This window comes from Rhamphochromis sp. 'chilingali', assembly GCF_963969265.1.
Source record: "Rhamphochromis sp. 'chilingali' genome assembly, chromosome: 2".
In the NCBI taxonomy this organism is placed as follows: Eukaryota; Metazoa; Chordata; class Actinopteri; order Cichliformes; family Cichlidae; genus Rhamphochromis; species Rhamphochromis sp. 'chilingali'.
Window position 1 is genome coordinate 55,318,342 of NC_137930.1, and position 22,990 is coordinate 55,341,331.

Sequence of the window (22,990 nt, forward strand, 5' to 3'; positions counted from 1 at the left end):
TTACTATCACCCATTATCACTGATTGAGAGAGTAAACACACATAAGATAAGATAAGATAAGATAAGATAAGATAAGATAAGATAACCTTTATTAGTCCCACACGTGGGAAATTTGTTTTGTCACAGCAGGAAGTGGACAGTGCAAAAGTTGTGAGGCAAAAATTAGAATACAATAAGAATAAATACAGTACACAACTGTACAGAATAGAATAAAATAAAATACTATATACAGTAGAATAAAATAAAATAAATATACAATAAGATAAAAATAGAATACAAATACAAATACTATATACAACTGAGTAAAAATACAACGATGACAGAAAGGATTATTGCACTTAGTATTATTGCATATGTATGGATGTGTGTGCTTGATCAGTTAAAGTCTTTATTATGGAGTCTGACAGCAGTGGGGAGGAAAGACCTGCGAAATCTCTCCGTCCCACACCGTGGGTGCCGCAGTCTCCCACTGAAGGAGCTGCTCAGTGCTGTCACAGTCTGCTGCATGGGGTGGGAGATGTTGTCCATCAGGGATGACAGCTTAGCCGCCGTTCTCCTGTCACTCACCACCTCCACTGGGTCCAGAGGGCATCCTAGAACAGAGCTGGCCCTTCGGATCACCCTGTTCAGTCTCTTCCTGTCCCCAGCAGAGATGCTGCCGCCCCAGCAGACCACGCCATAAAAGATAGCAGAAGCCACAACAGAGTCATAGAATTTCTTCAGGAGTGGGCCCTCCACTCCAAACGACCTGAGTCTCCGCAGCAGGTACAGCCTGCTCTGCCCTTTCCTGTAGAGGGCGTCTGAGTTATGAGTCCAGTCCAGTCTATTGTTCAGATGAACACCAAGATACCTGTAGCTGTCCACAGCCTCAATGTCCATACCTTGGATGTTCAGTGGTTGCAGTGGAGAATGCTTGTGCCTGCGGAAGTCTACCACCAGTTCCTTGGTTTTACTGGCGTTGATCTGTAAAGCCTGATGCACATAAGCCCTGATGCATTTATACAGCCGTATTTCACATATCACCACGACAGGTGGAACTAGTGGAAGTAGTTCCTAGGATCCCAATAATACAGTTACGCTCCAATGTGTTCTTGTTAATCATAAACTACAAATTTACCTCAAATCACTAAAATGTTGATATTTTAATATGAGAATCAATTCTAGATCATAAATGTCTGGTATCGGAGGAATCGATATTTCAGTATCGATTGTAACGCCACTGCAGAAGAGACTACAGCTTCACAAAAAAACAACTTCAATGCTAAATGATCAAATTCTTCAGGTGACAAATTTAGAATAATCTGGGCAGCACTATTATGCTGCTGCCTAAGTTTTAATTTTATTCACCTTTAAATATAAGCTACCATTATGTGTGTCATTTCTTGAAACTATAGTTTTGATGTGTTAAATCAGACCAATTTCTTAAGCTGGGCAGTAAAGTAAGTTTTCTGCTCTGTCTGTCTGCTCTGTCCTTTGCTGCCTCTCCTCCTGTCATCTTCACTGTTCACACATATTTATTCTGTCTTCCTTCTAGTGACTTTAATTCCTCTTCTCCCCAGAGCATACCTCTATCTCTCCAGGCTGTCTTCCACCTGCTCTACTCTCACTACAAATCATACTGCTGTCTGCAAACATCATTGTCCACAGAGACTCCTGCCTGACCTCTGTCAGTCTGCCCACCAACCACTGAAAACAACAAGGGCTAGTCTCTGATGTTATCCCACCCCCACCACTGTCTTGCTGTCCTCATAGATGTCCTGCGCCACCCTCACATATTTCTCTGGTGCGGTTCCACTATTTGCACCCTGGCATGTGCTTTATCTCCATGTTTATCATCTGGACCTAGCACCTTTCCAGTCTTCATCCTCTTTCTCCTTAATAATCCTTTGTACTTCCAGATTCACTAACTCTCTTTCTCATTTTCTTCATTCATCAGATCCTCAAAGTATAAATAAATAATATAAATATAATATAATAATAACAACATAATAAAAATGAAATTGTATGACGCCATTTACGTGTCCACGAAATGCGTTTAAGAGTCATTATTGATTTTTCTGCTACCTATCTTGGAAAGTTCTGTTCCCAGTTGGACTTTTTCATTAGGTAATAAGCGTCCTGGCTCTCAAATCAAAGGCATATTTTTTCTGCAACACTTTATTGAGATTTTGCAAACTCCAGCCTCAAAATAATTGTTATAATCACTTTCAGAGTCTTCGCTGCCATCATCTTGCATGTCTATCATCAACAGCAGCAGCATTCTCAGGGTTCAATAACAAAGTTACATCCACAAAAACTAATAAAAGTAATAAATCAACAATTAAACAACTGTTTTGGCATGCTATAAACACACAAATGACTTTTTTTTTCATTTTTTTTCTTGTTTGATTCATAACCTAGTTCTAATTTCTATATTTCTTTACAGTAGAAAAATAATGTCTTGATTTCTGGAGTTCTACAACTGAATTCAATTCAAGAGGAAGTATTAAAAATCATCACTGTAAAGTAATCGCTGACATGGGTCAAATCGATCATAATCAATCACAAGAGCATTCTTATAAGAACAGCTAGTTAAAGGTGTCACTTTCATAATTTCCCTCAACAGCACACAAAAAAGGAATATTACACACACACACACCAAAAGACAAATACAAAGAAGGTACATTTTAAACATTTCACTGAAGAGAGGAGTATTAAACATGAAGAAGAAGAATGAAATGATTTACAAAAAAAAGAAAAGAAAACTCACACAATCATATACAAAAGCAGAAATAACAATTGGAGGTGTCTGTAACAGCTGGAAGTGTTTCAAAAGTGAACTGAAGTACCATCAAAGCACATAAACTGTTTGGAATATAGAAGCCAAATAGTACCTCAGATTAAGCAGCTCTTTGGGTTTGTCAAATATCTTAAAGTTAGCGTCTAAACATACCTAGTGCACCTGTAAATTGTGTAAGCTATATAAACCATGCAGTGGAGACGACAGAACATTTTTGCAAAAAAAAAAAACGACGCACATTCATGTTACTGGCAAAGGACAACACACAAGCAACGTCTCTACAGCAGTGCCGGGGATGACAGACTGTCAGTGTAACTCCATGTGAACTGTGCGCAGTCAGACACCCAGGTGTTTGTTCAGCCGGCTGAGTGCGTCACCGACGATGTCAAGCTCGTGTCGCAGCTCCTCCACCACACTGTTGATGCTGGGAGTGTCTTTTAGCACGTCCACACTCTGGGTGTAGGGGTTGTATCGAACCGTGAAGGGACGCTTGATGGTCTTGGCAAACTCCCTGAAACACAATATTAAATAATATGCTATCAGCAGTTTAGCTTAAAAAGCTTACAGCTATTCTTGCTGGGTCTACCTATATATTATAATGTATACGTTAAATGCTGAGTGTTGTAGTCTTTACAACACAGTCTTTACAATTAAGCTCACCTCATTTTGACTTTGGCCTCCTCAAAGCTGTCTGACACAAAGTAGACATCCTGAAACGTTGTGATGATGCATTCCTGCTTTGATGTAATTTTGGGGTCGAAAGGCATTATCCTTGCATTACCAGAGAGTGCATGCTGTCAGAGAGAGACACAGTGGAGATGTTGAAAACACAAGTTGATCATTTAATAAATGTGCATCTATATTTTCTCAACAAAAAAAGATTATTTATTGTGTGTCCTAAGGTGGAATATGATCAAGTTTGTAACGTAAAAAGACTATTCTGTCTGTGTTTTTAAAGCTCTTTGGGTAAAGGTGCCCACTGTACCATCCTACCATCCTGTTTGGATGTCTTTACCTTGAGCTCACTGATAGATGACAGAAGTCCAGCTCCATAAGCTCGCAGCTGCCCCTCTTGTTTGCATAGACCAAACTCCACAGTGAAGAAATAGCACTGCAACCCAGAAGAAGAACACAAGCAATTAGGACGACCTTGTTGGATTTTAAAAAAGAAATATCTTCATAAATATTGTTTGAAAAGAAGATTGCAGCAGTGACTCTTACAGTGGCCAGTTTTTGAACTGAATCATCGGAGGCTCCAAGTGAAGCGAGACCAATCTCCTGAGAAAACTGAGCAAAGCTGGGCTCTGCCAGCAGCGGGACGTGGCCCAGCAGCTCATGGCATGTGTCCCTTAATAATAAAAGAAAACCAAATATTAAAACCAAAATTAACATTTAGATTACATATTTAGATATAGTGTTGGCTAGTACTCACGGTTCAGGGGTGTACAAGGGGTCGGAGCTGTGCCGCACATACTGGGTGCAGTGGAAAACGCGGAATGCCAAACCAGCAAGAAAGTCACGGGGGGACAGGTAACCTGCCACAGGCCTGATGGTAAATCCAGTACGTTCTAGAAAGATAGTGAAAATATATTGCATTGAGTGATTGCACCGCTAAAAGTGAACAAAATGATTTAAATCAAAGGAATATTTTAATCAAAATTGATAATTTACCCCTGAGGAAGCGTGACACATCTTCCAGCTGAGGGATGTTGTCCTCCCGACATTCACAATATTTGGACAGCAGTGGCAAGTTCTTCAAGTATTCCCGGCAGGCGTGGGTAGGGTACAGCTTGTTGAGCTCCCTGTACACAACACCCCAAGTCTTCACTTCCTCCTGTGTGAACTCAATACGAGGAATGGGATCTCCACTGGAAAAAGACAGAAAAAACTCCATAAGAATCATGATTTTTTTAAAAATACAATAGACATTTAAATAGATCAAAACTTACTGTTTGTAGGCCATGGCAAGATCTGCAAAATACTTTCGCCTTTTCCGATAGACATTGTCCTTGAAACCCTGATAAAGAGAAATGTAAAAATATAAGAATGCTTCATTTTAAGAGAGTTTTGTTTTGTTTGCTGAAGTGAGGCAGCGGGTTGATAATGTACCGGATGGTCAGCATCCAGTTCAGATCCATACATCAGGACTCGGTTAGCACACTTATCCAAGTCTGAAATCTTCTTTGGGAACCAGGGTACTTCATACATATCTGAGAACAGAAGAAAAAAGGTGCTCAAATTTAATGTTGTACCTTTAATTCAGCATCTGGAGTGTATTCACTCACTACTTTCTCACCTTCCTCGCGTAGACAGGAGTTATCTGGAGGCTCCATATCCACCACATTCACATGCTTCCGCAGCAGCTGGATGATTTCATTCAGTTGCTCGTGGTTGCTGTCACAGTCCACAAAAATTTCAAACTCAGAGTTGCGTCTTTTGGATTTCCTGGACTCAATGTGTACAAGGTTCACGTGGTTTTCCTGCGAGAATAAAACAAAAGAATTCTTTATTCATTTCAAAGCTAACAATGTGTCGCAATCAAGTCATTCTGTAAAAAGGAGCAGGGTTTGGGGGATGTACCTGGAAGAGTTTGAGTGCCTTTACAAGTCCCCCAACTTCATTCTTCAAGGAAAAGATGATTGTCGCTCTCCCTTTCTCTGATGAATTCTTCTTTTCGTTGTTTTCTTCAATTTTGGTGAAGGTTGACTTGTTTATCTGAAAATGATCAACAAAGACAGAGAGATTCAGTTGTGTATAATAGGGAGAAAAAAAACAGTGGAGCAAATGAACTTTTGCTAGCCAATCTAAACTGTCTTTAAAATAATAATTAAGTCTACATATTGCACTTATCCACAGACTTGATGCAGAGCTTCTAATTACTTAAGACTATAAAACCATCCTAAATAACAACAATAATAATCCTATAAATATAAAGAGTTGCAGACAGTCAGTCAGTCTTTAAAACATACACTGGCAGGTATATTTGTTACTCTAAAGGGAATCATTGGCTTTTTCTTGACATCGCTGGTGTAAAAAATGAGTAATGGAAGTGCAGTGCATGCGCACAGGCAGGGCTCAGATTAAGGCTGACCAACTTCTTTGTCCAGTTCAGCACCTCGGATAGCGCTCTCACGTTGACGCGTGCCTGTGCGCGCTGCACACGCCAGGGGAAAATTATTTTAATCCTGCCTCAGATTTTAGCAGCGAGGCTGTTAAGATGCCAACAGCACAGAATAACTAATCTGTTTTGATTGACTCCAAAGTCTTCTCCTTTACTCTACCTGTATACTGCTTATTGAGGTATTTTTTAAAAAAATTAACCCGCGCTCCCCCCCCAAAAACTTTCGAATTTGTCATCAAACAATAGGTACATAATGCCAAAGTCCAACGTTTAGACTGGATTAAAAGGATCACGCCCCTCACGTGAGACAATTAAATTCAGTTAAATTATTTCCTACCACATTTCGCCCTTCGTACATGGTGTAGACCGCGCGGCACACCAGTTTTCGGTGAGCCCTTGCCGGTAGTATCCCTGAAAGCATTAGTGCATGGAGTCTGGATCAGGACGCTGCCCGAGGTCAACGTTTTGCGTCTCGGTTTAACGAAGATGAACTTGTCTCTGTCTCAAAGAATCGCCTTACAGCAATCTCATTTGGAGAGCGGGGAAGCCTATTATTAGCTCCCCTCCACTCTGAAATCTCGCCACACGTTAGGGAAGCGCTTAATCACTACAGCGCGCACGTTTTTTAGGCCGTTAAGTGGGAGAACATCGCTTCCCCTCATCAAATACTTTACTTTTTATAGTTGTGAAATAAATACGATTTTTTTTTTTAAATCCAGGGGTATAAACGAGAAACATAAAAAATGTTAGATTTTTTTTAAAACAGGTGTGATCACATTTGCATGCATGGGGGTATAATTTGTCCAGCTTTTACTTTAATAGGATTTAGTAACGTGTTCCGCTGTAAAATCTGCCTTAAACGTCGTTGATTTCTTTTACTCCAGTTTAAACATGTGTGTTTTTCGTTTTATCTCCATGTCTAAAGCAGCTGCGATATTGTCCTGGAGTACCTGTCAGCGTTTTCTATTTTCCCCTTGCATGTGCTTGGAGACATCACATACTGCAGGTTGATCGGTTTATCTTTTATCTCCTCTGTCTGCGAATGGTGCTCAGCATGAGCACTGAAGTGTCTTTTATCATACCAAATTCAGAGGTCTCTCTTTCTTTAACCCTCTTAACTCTTTGACGTAAATTACGGTATAACAAAACGGCTTAAATTAATCTGCGCTGACGACAAAGTGAAAGCTTATTCGATAAGATGACCCGCACAGATCTCCCCACCACTGTCCAAAAAAGTCACTTAAAAACAAAACAAAGCAAAAGTTCTTCATCTTGTTTGTTTCTATTGATTTGATCGAAGATAAAGGGGTTTCTTTAAGATAGAATAATAAAACCTTCCTCCTTCTTCTCTTTCTGTGAAGTTCTTACCTCATTGTTCAGCAGTTTTTCTTCAAAGCCGAGGTTCATAGAGTCAAAAGATCTTCCTCTACGTGGTCCTTCGATTTTGTTTGAGTACATGTTAAAGTGCTGCTGTTCTTGTTTTTTTTGTTTTTTGTTTTTCCCCTTTCAGGCCTTTTTATTTAGTTGGCTTTCCTCTTTGCAAAGTGGGGTGTCTACCCAGTGGAGTGGCGCGCCGTGCTATTTAACCGCACTGAGAAATAGGGAGGGGGCAATAAGCTCACCCAAAGCAGCAAATGGAAAAGGAGCAGCAGCACCGCCCACATCATTAGGGGGAAAGGGGTGTCTTTTTAATTCACCTAAAGGCCCGATCAGTCACGAAATCAGATTTTACCAGGAGAATACCAATCACGTTTCACGCCTATTAGGAAGCTTTGCTCTCTCTCTCTCTCTCTTTTAATGTTTGAATTGTTTAGCTATTACTAAATATGTTAAATGTGAACTCATGTTAGATTGGTACACAGAGGTCATTCTTATTGCTTGCTGACACCCTGAGACAAAGAAAAGATTGAGGTTTAAGATTTAAGTAGCCCACCAGCCTTCCATCCAGTGATCCAAACATGCTCCCCCCCACTTCGAAATCCCGCACCATAAGCTCCTCTAAGTTCTTGCACATAACAGCCATAATCTGCATGCTTTCCATTCTTTAACACAATGCACCTTTTTAAATGAGATCAAGACAGAAAGCAGAGAGAGCTTCAGAGGCCTCTACAGACAGAATCAAGGTGAAGCGGCGCTGGACGTGAGAGACCTCATTACTTTAAACAGATAACACCACTGTTTACTCTTAAGCTTTAGTCACCTTACACATAGGACGGGTGACATGTCTCTGGCTCTTAGCAAGCTCTTTTAGCTGCTCGCTGATCTAATGTGATGATACATGTGGCTAATGCACATGCTGTTTGTCTCAGGTGGTCCTGGGCTGTGTCACTCGTGACACGGACAGATGCTTTACACAACCCAAGCGGGCAATGAAGGGAACTTCCTCCTCAGATGTTGTGTAAGATAGAGCTAGAAGTGTTCACCTGACAGCCTCTTAAGACTCGCACTGATGTGATGTGGCCATAAAGTTTGTAGCAAAGAACGCGTAAACATGTTTACCTTACTGTTAGCTTAAGCTCCTTATTGCTTCCATGTAGAAGGTGAACATTTCTGCTTCACTGTGCAAACACAATATGCACACCCTGGGTAACAAAACACAGGCTGAACATAAACAAATCAGAATTTTATTAAGTTACATTATGGTAAGAAGCACTGAAACAGGAACTCTGTTGTTTATTTAGGGAGATGAAATAAAAATGTCAGTTAACCGTTTAAGTTCAGATACCCAGCTTTTTAAACCTAAGGATTTGTAATAAGTTAGAAGTTAAATTTCCCAATTTCCTCAATCCTAATTTTAAGAACATAATAATAGTATTTATTAGCAATAGGAAGAAAAAACAAAACCTAAAAAAATACACTATATATATATTTGTATATGTCTGTGTTTGTCATTTTGGTGCACTGCTAGAAAAAAACTAAACTGATTCAACATGTCATAAAATATGAAGGAATCAGCGCAGATCATTTTTTAAGAATAAATCAATCTCCATATGATGCAATTTAGACCTCTGATAAAAGTCTTTGTAATCCAGAGGCTCTTTATTTACACCACAATATGTTGAAGGTTATTAAGAAGACTGCTGCTGTGTAAAGCAATAAAGAGTGCTCTGGCAGGTATTGTGGCCACTAGAGAAATATTAATAGATGGAACATTTTTTTCCTCTGCAAAGTATTGTGTCTTGCCTCTTGAGCACGAGGAGAGGAAAGCAGCCTAATGAACAGTGTGTCAGTATCGTTCAGGGCTCTCTAACGAACGGTACCTTTCAAGAATCAAGTAAGACGGTGTTGCACACAGCGCACCGAGCACATCCAAATTCCCTCATAATATAATTTCCACAGATCTGACTTTTATGCTGCACAGGCCCTGTCTATGTCTTTGATGTCCTTGCATCTTGACAGCTCCAGGACCAGCTCCCCTTTGTTTAATGAGTGTCAGAGGCTATTAGAGTTCATGTTGGATCCAGTTTAAAAAGCATCGGTTTATCTGTCCCCTCCTGTCTTATGTTGGGAATATAATTTTCTTTTAAATCACGTTTAAACAAAAATCTAAACTCTTATTAACAATGACTAGTGGCTCGTGCCGTTTCTGCTTCACCACTCAGAGGGGAATTGACTCAAGATGCACTGAGATGCTTTAAGCCAACAAGGGTCAGAGAGTGCAGCATGAATAAGATGGCTCATTCTAGTTCGTTCTCCTGATGACTCACCTCTCTTATGTGAACAGTAGTCTCTTGATAATTAAGATGAAATGCTACAGTGCAACAATATAGCTAATAATAAACATCAATCTGAAACCCTGTTGTCCAGCTGAAGTATAATAATTATATTATTGGAAATTATATCATGAAAATTATGCAAAACCTCTTTTGTGAACACACTCATCACACAAACCTTCTAAAGTTTCAAGTTAAATGTGCAATTTTTGGTATAGTTACAGAAATACATCTACTTATACTCTTTTTTTTCTTGAACTCAAATACTCTTAGACTCAAAACAGATTTCTTCCAGCTTTTGATGAGGCTTTTCATGCTCTTCTAGAGTAAGATAATGAGACTACTCAACACATTAACACATCCGATTACAGAAACATAACCTACTTTAGAAGAAACCAGCCATGGGATTCTCTAATAGGCCTGCTAGGCTCATTGTGCAAGCACAGTTGTTTTTTAAGTTTCAAAGGAAAACGCAGCACATAAGTCACTGTACACACTCTTATTCCTGTGGTTTGTGACAGACGTGACTGAGCGCGTTAAAGCTGCATGGTAGCCAGTCTGTCCCAGTTCTGTTCCCTTTAATCAGAGGGATTTATTCACAGTGTCTGAGCATCAAGCTGCAAGAGATCTCTCTGGCTAATCTCACCCATGGCTATGGCTAACACGCGCATTATGTGTATTAGAACTTACTATATCTCACAGAGTGTTTGGAAAAAGAACAACACTAACTCACTACAATAACAATGAGCATTCATGGTGCACTCTCCAAGGAGAGGTCAGGGGTCACAGTGCAGGAGGTTTTGCTTAATGATACTTCAGCAGGGCAGATGCCACCTTTTGATGCACTGAGTCCTTCCCTAGTTTAGAAATACAAGGTTTACATTTGCACTCACATGATCAGTATACACCAACAACAGCTACACATACGCAGCACAGCAAAAACTACACAATAAAGAAGTAAATGCTGGAAAAAAACATGATCAAACATGCCTGTTTGTTTGGGATGCAATAAGAAAGATAAGAAACACTTCTTGATGCATTCTCAATCATCCAGGAAAGTAAATCTCCAAAAGTTGATTCTGTTCATCTGGATGTAGCGTTTTGTGGGAGAAACGTTTTGTCTCATAACGCTACGTCCAGATGAACAGAATCAACTTTTGGAGATAAGAAACACTTATTTATCATAAAAGATCATGATTAATCAAGATCTAACGAGGAGCTTAAATACAGACTGAATGTAACTATTTTGGTGTGCTATTATGTGCTAGCATTTATATGCTGATATAAAGATTAACTACAACTGCCTGCTATGCTGTGCTGTGTTATATACCAGCGGTCTCCAACCTTTTTTGCGCCACGGACTGGTTTATGCCCGACAATATTTTCACGGACCGGCCTTTAATGTGTCGTGGATAAATACAACAAAAACTAGTACCGGTACTGGAAAAAAGAAGATTTATTCATAACACACGTGAAAAGACCCAGGAAAACCGAGTTAACGATCAAAACGATAACAAAATAACACCGAAAACCGATAAAAACCCTGAAAATCATACATTTCACACATGAGCCTCAACTCTCGCGGCCCGGTACCAAACGACTCACGGACCGGTACCGGTCCGAGGCCCGGGGGTTAGGGACCGCTGTTATATACGATGTAATTATAAATACATATGTAACCATTCACACTGGACACGTACAGATTTTGTAGAGTTAGAAAAAAAGAAAGGCAATTTACCCTTACAATTAAGGCTTTATTTAATATCACAGTAATTTGATTAGTTAATTGTGTGATTTTATAGTAACTTTATTTATTAATGAATCGAGTAATTTGTATTTTATTTGATATACAATTTTGTAATTTGACAGGCTTCAGTTCAAGTAAAGTACTGATTATTCTTCCTAAATAATAAAAGTTATTAATAAAGACATTATTGGAATTCGTTTAATGTGTTTTATTGAACAAACTCAGCCACACCAAATTTCTTTTAATGGTATATCAATAGTGAGGACTTGCATTTCATAGGAAAGCTCAGATACACGAGTGGGTATAAATTAAATAATTTGAGCGAATGTTTCTTTTCATATTGTAGGAAGATGAACGTTACCAGTGGGATGGGATATCTGTGCTCTCTTCCCAGCAGCTGATTATAAGACCAGTGTTTGAATTTCCAAATATCCAAGGTCTTCTAATAGCACTTCATCAATAGAATTCCAGTCTTTCACCTAATCCTGAGCTCTGTTTCAACAACTAACTAATCAGAGCAATGAATGGTCAGCTTGCGTACACTTCCTGTGACAGGGCTGCTTCTCTTTAATTAGCTCCATTTCTTTCAATGCAGAACAAACAGCAACATATGCCACTTGGTGACAGGCGTCAGTGTACACAAGAACCGGCTAGAGCTGCACCCATAAACACCTGCTGCATTCAAAACAGACGCGTTGGACGTGATGCAAAAAAATGATAGAGCATCACTGAACATGTTCCGCATGTTCTGTTTATTCTGGTGTCATATCAGATCATGTAAAAAACACAATTAGTTAAAGTGATGGCAATGGCAGTATTGCATCCCTAAATGTAACAGATTCACCAATACAAGCAGCTTAAAACATAATTCAAGGAAAAATATAAAGGATGTTTTTTAACACAGCACTTCTTGAAAAAACAAAAATATATTAATTAATTTACTTATGTGATACTAATTTATTTTATGAAATCATTTGCCTTCATATAAGCCTTTTACACTCTAATGATGACGTCCAGATCAAGGCAAGCAAATATAACTCTCATAGGCTGATGTCTAACAAATATGAAACACAGATTAATTCATTCTTAATTTATAATTATTATATCATTATATTTGAATTCATTTATTTGGTGATTCAAAACCTTTCCACCTCTCTATAAAAGAGATTGAGCTGCTAAGTAGCGCCCACGCTGTGTATTTTATCATTACAATATCCTTCCTTGATAACTTTATTAAAGAAGCACAAAAGGCAGTTAAGGCAAACGCAAATATCGTCGTAGCCACATCACTTTTTTGCGAGCAGCAAAGGTCAGAGGCTTTGATATCCAGGGATAACGTGAGGGGAACATTTTCATTGTCAATCTGTTGACAAGAGATAGAAAGCCAGGGAACTCAGGAAATGAACTGAAGGGGGCTTTGATTGCACCCACTGCATCACGCGTCTTTATTAACACGCCTTAACCAGGCGGATCTGAATAGGACGGGCCTTGGAATCAAAGGATGGGGACGTGACGCTGCACACGCATTCTTCATCCCTTCATTATCGCTCATCCACCCCCAGCAACAACCGCTAGAACAGTGTTGGGGCCATTCTGCACACTTGTGACAGCTCAATTATGATAACCCTGGCTTTAGAAAATGCACTTAAAGCACATTGAAAGATCAAGTCACAAAATCATAAAAATTAAACGTCTGCTGATTTTGACAAATTCCTTTTAATCTTAAATAGTCTTCTAATTTCATTGATGCGGTCCCTCAATTTAATGTTTAATGACTGTTTCTTGGTGTAGAAGAGACTTTTATTAACTCCTCAGTCTCTCAAAGAGAACATTTCCATGTCAGTGTTTTATGTCAGTGCTTTATAAAAGCCCTTTCACAGGACGTGACCTTAAGGTTAATCCAAAATTCAGTGTGAGGGAAAATGTTATGTCATTTAAAAGACCAACACATTTGTGGGCAAAAAACAAAGAAATCACTGACATCCAACATCAGGCTCAGACAGATCTGACATGCCTCAGTGCCAGTGATGTGTATAATACGCCATCCACGCAGCGAACAGCCTGCTGTGTTGTGTTCACAGAGTCGGATCATATCAACTCTACATGAAGAATGGCAGACCGACAATAAGGTTTGGCAGGGCAGCAGGAAACATCTGGGCTTCACCCTGATCTCAGTGACATGACACGCCTGGAAGCGAGGCTCCGAGACAGAGTAGCGAGCACAGTGCAAGTCACTGGCTACAAGCAAGCTTGACAGGCCAAGCGTGATTACACTCTAGCCATTTACAGCACAAACAGGTCATGACGTCTAGATCAAGACACTGGTTACCTCAACCTACGTGGATCATGGGTGTAGCTGACGCTCAAACACGTGTTTTGTTCTGTGTTTTCTCCCCCCACATAGGGCGATCTGTCTCACGTACACTCGGGATTTCCATTAGAAAGAGCGTTCACATCAATCCAAGCTTTAATTAAAAAGCTGCTATATTCACAGAGCCTTCCTGAGCTTTGCTGGAAATGCGCAGGTTCTCCTGCTCTTCTCAATGAGTGGGCGAAATGGGGTATTTGGAAACCAAATGAGTTCATTGTTGCCAGGCTCAAGCCTTTCATCTAATTTTATTGTCCTTACAAGAGTGACTGTCACCCTCTGGTAAACACTTGATGTTGTCATCAGCATTAGCATCATTACTCATATGCTTAAAAAGGTGAGCCCATATACTTATCTCAGTTTTATCTTAAATAAATATTTATATTTTTTAAATTTAATTATATAAAAATCTAGAATTAATCAAATATACATACATTTAGAATATTTAACAGTGCATTTTGAAGTATTTTAGAAGTAAGCATACAGGTTTGTTAATGTTTGGTTAGAAATTTCTTTTCTCAGCCTGTGAGAAGATATTTTCTCCTGTGTATGTTCCTGACAGACACAAGGAAAGAAAAAAGAAACAGTCAGAAGCATTTAAATAACCAAAGTGAGTTCATTTACTTATAACCAAATATATAACTACTACCTTATATAAAAAAAACACTTAAAATTGTGGTTTGACATTATTAAATTTTAGTGCCAGTTGGCTGTCTTAAAAGCTCTAAATTGTGTTGACTGAAGCTGAATGTTAAGAAAAATACTTTATTCCTAGTCTGGAATCAGAACGTAGTATTAATAATGACTTGAATTCCTCATTGCAGATTATTCAGCTGTTTTTTTGCAATTTCTACATGAAAAAACACTAAAAAAGGCTTAAAGACAAATTACTTTTAATTAAACACTGTCTGTAATTAAATACAAAAATAGTATTCTTAAAAAAGGCTTAAAAAAACAAACAAACCCAAACTTTAATTTTCCAGACTTAACTTAAAAGTAGCTTACAATATTCAAATACATGACAGTTTGTCATTCGTGATGTTGTCCTTCCAGTGGAAATGCAAATAGCTCGTTTTGAGGCAGGATCTTTGGAGAGGAAATACTGGCTGCTATAAAAAGCAGAGGTGAGAGTCTGAATGAGTGCTGAACACTGATCTGCAGGGTGCTTCAGACGGGACACTGTGTCCTTATCACATCTGCCAACTGGGGATCAGCCTCTGACAACACGGTCTGCAGGTGCTGAAACTGCACAAGAGGAGGAAGGGCAGGGTGGAAACATAATGTTTATTTTCCACAGGAGCTGTGGGAGTATGGCAGCAGTCCATCACACATCCTGATCTGACACGAGCTCTAAAATAAGTCTTTTGCTGTATTAATAGCATTACAGGTCAACAATTTCTGCCTACAGTTTACATCTGGACAAGTATTATGTGATGTTTTTTAAATAGTATAGTAGTATTGTATCTTGAAAACCCACCAAAGGTATTAAAGTATTAGAAATTCTGAGCATTTGCTTTTTATACCCAGTGAAGAATGTCATTGTTCATTTTGCTATGAATAAATCTTTTTTCTCAATAAATCTTTTCAAAATAATATAAATTTGAATTTTAATCAGAAGGTTTTAGGATTTCATGATGAACTGTGACTCACTGTAACATACCTACAAGGACTCCAGGTCTTAAAAATCTGACTGTAACTCTGTAACATGAGTTCATCCTTCTCAAGTAAAAGCAATAAGTCTGTGTTAAAATATTTGACAAGTTGTCCCGTTATTTCTGACAAAACAACAGTTTGTTGTGTTTGTGCAAATGAAACCTCAGTTAACTTAAAACGGCCTAAACCCCTTTGAACGGTATCTATTCACATGTACGTGTCTCATTGTAAATTAACCATTTAGAAGGAGCACTTACTGAATTCTTAAACTTGGGAAGTAAAGTGGCAGCAGCTGCGAGGCAGGTTTTCTCTGTGAGGTAAACTTTCTTCACCAAATCTGCAACTGTGTCCTAAAATGGGGGGTAAAAAAAATCCATATTTAAACCTTGGTTTTTACTGGCTGCTGATTAAAATGATCTGGCCCACAAAAGTGAGCAAAATAAATCCCTAAATATTACCTTTTGAATGTGAATGAAGAGGTCAGCCAAAAACTCTGCTGTGATCTCTGCAACAGTCTCGAGGTGCTCATCTTTTTCATCTTCTTTGTTTGCACTGCCGTCTTTGCACTCATTTTGGTACTGGCATACCCGCAAGATGCTCCCAATGAGAGGCAAACCTAGAGGTATTCAACCAAAAACGCAGCAAATTAAAAAAAACAAAATAATGTTTACCGTATATTCATTCATCACCCAAAAAACTGAAACTGCACAGATGGGTCATCCTTTTCAAAGAGACTAAAGCCCAAACACTTCCACACAGTTTAATCTTTGTTTACTGTTTGCAGTTCTGGGGTCCGTTCTTCATACCTCGCTAAGTAAGTTAGCTGGATTTGATTGTTGACGATTTCGTGTGATCTTGGATCGTTCGGTTCTCCGAAGCTAATCCGGGACTTGCTGTCATAGCAACAGATCCGTAAGCGTAAACCTGCTCGGGAGCAGGCTTACTTTATGTAAACAGGATTAGATCGCAGCCACTCAGGTATGTCCGCTTCATTTATACGAAAGCAACAGTGACATTTTACCACTGTTTTACCATAAATAAATATTATCAATGTAACTAAAGATAATGCAGTACTTGATTCTTTTATTGATTTCATACAGATACATACAGGTCATTTCCTAAAAAATGGGAAATGTACTATTAATCATTCTATTTCATGTATTTGATTATTTCAGATGTAATTCATATTTTAGAGTAGTAATAGTAAATTACTTCGTGTAATCAAGATGAGAGACCACGGCTATAAAAGCGAAGGTGGATTTGGGAAGCCTGTCGCAGCCATGTCCTGTCCGTATACGCGAGCCACCCATTGCGGAAGGTGCAAGATTGATAAGGAGAGTTTTCAGAATTCAGCGTATATTGCGGGATAGACAGGATCCTTTAGCTCAGCGCGACAGTGTGCTCATAGAGAGATATCGATTTTCCCGTGAGGGTATTATTTACTTAACCAACTTGTTGACGAGGGGGTGCAGGACCACCACCTGTCTTTTTGTTCTCTGCCCTTTTCTTGGTTGCTGTGATAAACAAACAAACAGATTATTCCAGGGTCTCTTTTCAAGAGACTAAAAGCAATATAAGCGATAAATATTACCATTCTGTAGAATATTCTTATATTTCACTTTTACTTGTTCCCATGTTCTAGTGGGTCCTGTTGTGGCTCTAATGTGAAAGAGGATATAATGTAATATAATATAATAAATTTACCCTACCGCCTGCTGGTGTTGGCCAGAGGGGCCGATGGCGCGATATGGCAGCCTGGCTTCTGTCAGTCTGCCCCAGGGCAGCTGTGGCTACAACTGTAGCTGCCTCCACCAGTGTGTGAATGTGAGAGTGAATGAATAGTGGCATTGTAAAGCGCTTTGGGTGCCTTGAAAAGCGCTATATAAACCCACTCCATTAGTATTATTATTAAATTACTTACGAGTTTAATTTGTCAGCAACTTTCTGCCAGCCCTCTCTCCTTGCTTTTGCAGCCTTTGCAGTGTTCCCTTGCGTTTTGATTAAACTCTGAAACTCCTGAAATCCCTCACTCAAGAGTTCTTGCTCTGCTGCCGAAAAATACTGAGCGCGCTCCTTCGACATTTTCGCCGACCAATCAAAGGGTTGCCGATCAATGTTTCTACTATCGATGCGTAGCCCCTGTTAAGCCACCCAGTGATCTCACATTACTTCATCCAGCTATACTAATCATCAACAACAGGTGTGTTTGGAGAACCGGAATAGCGAGCTCAAAGTTGGCGCGATGATTTGATCTTGGATGTAGTAAGCGAGGTACGAAGAACGGACCCCTGCTCACAGCTTAATGAGCTCAGCTGAATGTTTGTGAACACTGGTGACCTCTGGTGGTGTTTTAGGCTTCAATATGACAACAGCTTAACAGACAGACAAGTCTAATTTTAGGATGGCACTGAAAATCATACCGTGATATACAGCAACATTCGTTTAAACTAATTATTCAAACAATGGGGTGACCACAAAATCTGCTTTCTTCACTTCCTGTATGGCTATCAAGAGGACTTATTATTATCGGCAACATTCTCTGTGCAGCTAAACATCAGTGTAGCTTTATGAAAACTTACTTGTGTCACTTTTGCTGCACCACTCATCGTGACATTTATAAAGAGCCTGCAGCACAGCAAGTGCTTGGACCAGAATGCTTTTCTGTTCATGCAGTACAACTGGAAGATCATTTGGTTGGCAGAGGTCCTCACACACGACGTCACAGACAAACTCCCACACAGATTTCCCCGGTCCATCAGAAGCAGCTAGAAGAAATACACAAAGTCTAATTTTAAAAGGCAACCGCTTCTCTATTGTTATCTGATAATGGTTTAAGAACAAGATTTCAATAAAGACCTTTTAGTACTGAAATGTCTCACCAAAAACCTGAATCCCCTCATCTATAGTTGTAAGTAACTGGAGGATATGAAGGTAAACCTCTAGGCCATTCGGACTCTCTGATCTGTGAAAACAATTTACAACTGTGGATTCTTGACAATCAACCTCACCTTTAATTTCACAAGTACATTGTATTTAGTTTAACTCTGCAGTAAGAGCCTGGTTAAATGATATGCGTCATCAAAAACAGTAATACAAATACTTCATAAAACAGATTCAGATTCCCACCTGAGCTGCTTGGCTGCTTCAAGAAGACATGAGGTCATCTCCAGATGGCTTTCACCATCATCCCCCTGCTCCTCATCAGGCTGAGCTGTGATCCAACTCTTCATTAACTCTTCATCAAGGTCAAACAATTTGTCAACTAGTTCTCCCACCTTCTCAAGCAGATCCGCTGTAAACACATTCAGTATATACTTATAATGGTAAGTTTACAACACACTCATGTCAACAATAATTATAAGCGTCACAGGGACTTGCAGTGTCAAACAATACAAGTAACCAGGTTATTACTGGAGAAATGGACTAAAACTGGAATTAAACAGAATAAAAATAAATACTATTGGTGGAGCTGCACATGATGAAACAGAGATTGGAGCGCACAGATGTGTGCTGTCGTATTCGCTGAAGCCACAGTGAACAGACATCTTTCTGAGAAAGACAGGTCAGCAGCAATCTGCAAACATCATGAGGAAATATGAATATTTCTCGTTCCGTTTCTCTATTTCACACGTCTACATAAAATGCAAATCGCACCTGCTTGTTTCCAGCAGTGTTGGAGGATCGGTATCTCCCAGAAGCAGCAGCACCACAGACCTGTGGACACAAAGAGTAGATTGAAACCCATTTATGTACAACAGGGGTGGGGAGCTCTGGGCCTCAAGGGCCAGTGTCCTGCAGGTTTTGGATATCACCCTGGGTCAACAAACCATTAGGTCATTACCAGACATCTGGAGAACTTGTTGAGGAGATAATTTAAACATTTGAATCCGCTGTGTTGGATAAAAGACACACCTAAAACTTGAAGGACACTGGCCCTTGAGGCCTGGAGTTCCCCACCCCTGATGCACAACATCTATCAAAGAACTTTTTTTTTTTACCCACCCCAAGTCCTCATTTTGGCTCAAAGTCATACAAGTTTCAGGAAAACACGAAATATTCCCAAGGATTCCCACACTAATTTCCTAGAGGAAAAAAAGAAAGCACTGTATCAGAAATGTATTACCGGTAGAAAATAAATTAATTGTACAGGATTTATTCTGGTAGAGAAAGTATGCGTAAAAAAAGGATTTCACTCACTGTAAGTCGTGGACAACATGATTTGGAAATCACTCCTAGAAGAATATCTGCAGCTTTAAATTCCTGCAGAAAACCAGCCACATCCTACAAACAGGTGGTAAATAAATAGTCAGTTAGTAAATATATAAACATTTAATTAATCACTTTTAACTGCAGACCATGTGAAAGCCAGGCAGGTAGAAACCAGCTTTATTTGCACTGCTTTGTAATTAAATTATTTAAATGCAAAAAAGATAGCTATTATAAACTCTGTTGTAATAACTCATACCAAAACAAGGTGTGATAAAACCAACTTGAGTTTGTTGACAAAACTACTTGCAGTAAAAAAATAGGCAACAGGTGAATTGTCTTGCCCAAGGACACAACGACCGAGACTGTTGGAGCCGGGGCTCGAACCGGCAACCTTCCGATTACAAGGCGAACTGCCAACTCTTGAGCCACGATCGCCATTAAACAGGACACAAGCTGTATGCATCATGTGTGACAGAGCAATATTTTAAGCTTTAACATCATTTGGTATTTGGAAAGTTTACCTGCAGAAATGCAAATTCTATTGTTATTTTTCAATTTTTCTTTAACGAGTAATTGATTTCTCTGTTCTGGGCAGTATACTTACCTCGATGCCACTTGTTCAAATGAAACTATTCTCCTTTAACAAGGAAAACAAACAGTGTGTGGTCTTTGGAACACAGAAGAGAAAGTCTACCTTATCCATTGCCATATCCCACACTCTGCACAAGTCTTCCTCCTCATCATCAGATAGCTGCATTGGACCTTCACAGTGCTCTTCTGAATGCTCTGTGACCATCTGCAAGACAATTTTACAGACATTAGCAAATGCTGCTGTAACACTGCACACTTTCACCTACCAAACCAGCAAACCGATGCATGACTTAAGTGCTGAATGAAACGTGCAATATTTATCACTTCAGTTTACATCAGCAGCCAGCCTACATGGATGAGATGAGTCAGGGTGCTAAAAAGCCAGTGCTTGCTGTAAACAGTGTCTCCAATGGCATCCACATCTTCGTCCTCCGCTCCATCTGCTGCGTCTGGGGGTGGTGATGGGTTACGGTCCATGATAGGAGACTGTGTTTCAGCTGGAGGGGATGAGCTCTCTTTCTCCACTTGCCCAGCACCGTCAGCGCCACCATCTGAGGAAATAAACCAAGGAACGCATTACAGAAATGATGAAGGAGATTATCAGCCAATATTTTGGTGTTTCTGATTTCTACAAACTTCTCCGTAGCACTTGATGTAAAGGCTCAGTGATTATTCAGATCTCTTCAGATTGAAAAATTTAACATCAATAAGTGGCAGCAAAATCTAAGTCATTTTACCCCTTACTTCTGTTAATACCCTAACAAAAGCACTTGAACCTCTATCCACATATGTACAACTGTAGTTAAAAAGCTTGGAGTTTTAATAGCTACTTCCTTGCATTTACCAACTACAAAAAACGTACAAATAATTATCCCTGCTTGTATTACCTCTTATATAAAATACTATAATTCCCTGTACACACGTTAATCCAATTCCAGTCATTTTTGATTGTCAATAAGACTGTGTGACACAAACAAAATGTTAAAAATCCTGTTACAAATCATTAGCAATGGATATAACAATATAGTGCATTTTCCGTAAAAATGAGAGAATAGTTTATATTATCACCACATCGAAACTACTATTTATATTTTTACATTTAAATTAAATAATTAAAAATGAATTAAATATGGGCCTTACATGGCATTATCCCGTTGTGACACACATTAGCTGACCCCAGTCACGCAAGAGCTTCCTCAGCTATCATTACTGCTCCTGTATGATTGTTAGAAAACTAGCTTGTCTGCAAATATTGACTACAGAGTGTCCAGTCTCGGATCAAGTGTGCCATTAAGCTCATACAGAGATGCGTTGTTCGGCTTGTCGTTGCAGTGCAGCATGCTACATTGCAGATTTCCTCCAAAACTTCGGCCCAACACTCATAATGTGAAAGCAACAACTCAACTTGTTTGAAGTGTTTTCGGCTGGGCGTCGTGCTCCTTAAGTCTAGTGTTTTGAACAATGCATGAAACAATATATTTATAGATGTAAGTTGTAATAGCCGCATCTCTCAGGTCTGTTTCAGGCCATTGCTGGATTTTGAGTCAGTTATCTTTTTTTTTTTTGTTGTTGTTTGGGTGATTGATAGGTCACGTGTTAAGTGGCTTAACAAACAAAGAAACAAACAAGGAAAAATATTTCTCAGAAAATAGTCAGGTACAAAGACTGGACTAAACCCTTTCTCCTTGGAAGCAAAATATGGCCAGGATGGCTCAAGAATTTGGTAACCAATATATTTTAATAATTTTTGAGAGCCCTTTAAGGATCAGCTGCATGATAGATTAGAGATCGATTATCTCCACATATGTCCTCATATTCAGCTCCCAAACCACACCTAAAACCCCAAAGTGGCTGGGATTTCTCTGTTATAGCCTGCTTGACTGTTGTCAAGCCTCAGATTCCCCCCCCCCAAAGTCCACAGTCAAGGTTTTTCTTATTCACTCTTTTAAGTTTGTTAGGTTTTTATTTCACTTGTTTACTTTACCTTTCCTTTTCGTTATAGTCGTGCTTTAGTTTACGTTTGCCTTTTACATTAGACGTTTGCAATGAATCGCATTTTAAAGTGTGCCATATACGTGACAGCCACTGCGCTTGACATGCTCGGAGCATTAGAATGACGGCATACCTTAATTTTACAGGCATTTATCCGGACAAGGAAAAGGCAGCCAGCCCTCCTGGCACTTTGTCGTTAACGTAACGTTAAATGTACCGTGGCAGGGTTTGAATACAGTTTATAGTTCACCACACAAAGCTTAAACAGATTACAGTAAATCTTGTTGTATCATTTCAGTGTCATGCTAAATACTGAAACGCTAAATATCAAGAAACAACAAAGGCACACCCAGTAAAAGGTAAAGGTGGTGCTTATAAATACTAAATGTTGTCCATTTCACGTTCATTGGTTAAGCTAACAGCTATAATTAGTTATTAATGGTGGATTTCTATCTAACTTTCGCAGGCAGACGCACACTTTTTAACTCACCCATACTGACCGCTCTTGACTACCGTTATTAGCAGGCAATTAAAGGCAATATCATCGGATGCTTTTAACTTTTCCACCACAGCAAGCCGCTCGGTTGTTTCAAACAGCCTCCATTTAGTACTAGTGGGTATCTGCGCATGCGTGAAACCAGGACCAAGCTTCCTGCCACCCGCAAATAAATAACGCCATCTGCAGTGCGCAGACGGTACTACGTGTCCACATGTGAGAGAAGCGAAGCTGGTAGTGGATTGAATCTGCAAGATAGTGTCATATTTTAAAAATTATAAGTTGATTCTGAAAACTGTTGCACTTACAGCAAAAAACAAA

General features: G+C 39.4%; 2 protein-coding genes across 2 annotated transcripts; both read right to left on the minus strand.

Moving 5' to 3' along the window:
- Nucleotides 1-2,150: 2,150 nt before the first annotated feature.
- On the minus strand, nt 2,151-7,870 carry tph1a (tryptophan hydroxylase 1 (tryptophan 5-monooxygenase) a). Its single transcript, XM_080874977.1, has 11 exons — nt 7,269-7,870; nt 5,360-5,494; nt 5,076-5,259; nt 4,889-4,989; nt 4,729-4,796; nt 4,451-4,647; nt 4,212-4,347; nt 4,001-4,127; nt 3,795-3,890; nt 3,440-3,573; nt 2,151-3,290 (listed from the first exon to the last, which is right to left on the minus strand). Exons 1-11 carry the CDS (start codon nt 7,356-7,358, stop codon nt 3,116-3,118), a joined length of 1,443 nt encoding a protein of 480 aa, XP_080731103.1. The 5' UTR covers nt 7,359-7,870; the 3' UTR covers nt 2,151-3,115.
- Nucleotides 7,871-14,604: 6,734 nt separating this feature from the next.
- On the minus strand, nt 14,605-22,804 carry saal1 (serum amyloid A-like 1). Its single transcript, XM_080862294.1, has 13 exons — nt 22,664-22,804; nt 20,533-20,732; nt 20,285-20,386; nt 19,579-19,662; nt 19,384-19,463; nt 19,036-19,095; nt 18,840-18,955; nt 18,508-18,673; nt 18,261-18,343; nt 17,961-18,146; nt 15,840-15,997; nt 15,639-15,731; nt 14,605-14,973 (listed from the first exon to the last, which is right to left on the minus strand). Exons 1-13 carry the CDS (start codon nt 22,665-22,667, stop codon nt 14,896-14,898), a joined length of 1,410 nt encoding a protein of 469 aa, XP_080718420.1. The 5' UTR covers nt 22,668-22,804; the 3' UTR covers nt 14,605-14,895.
- Nucleotides 22,805-22,990: the final 186 nt, after the last annotated feature.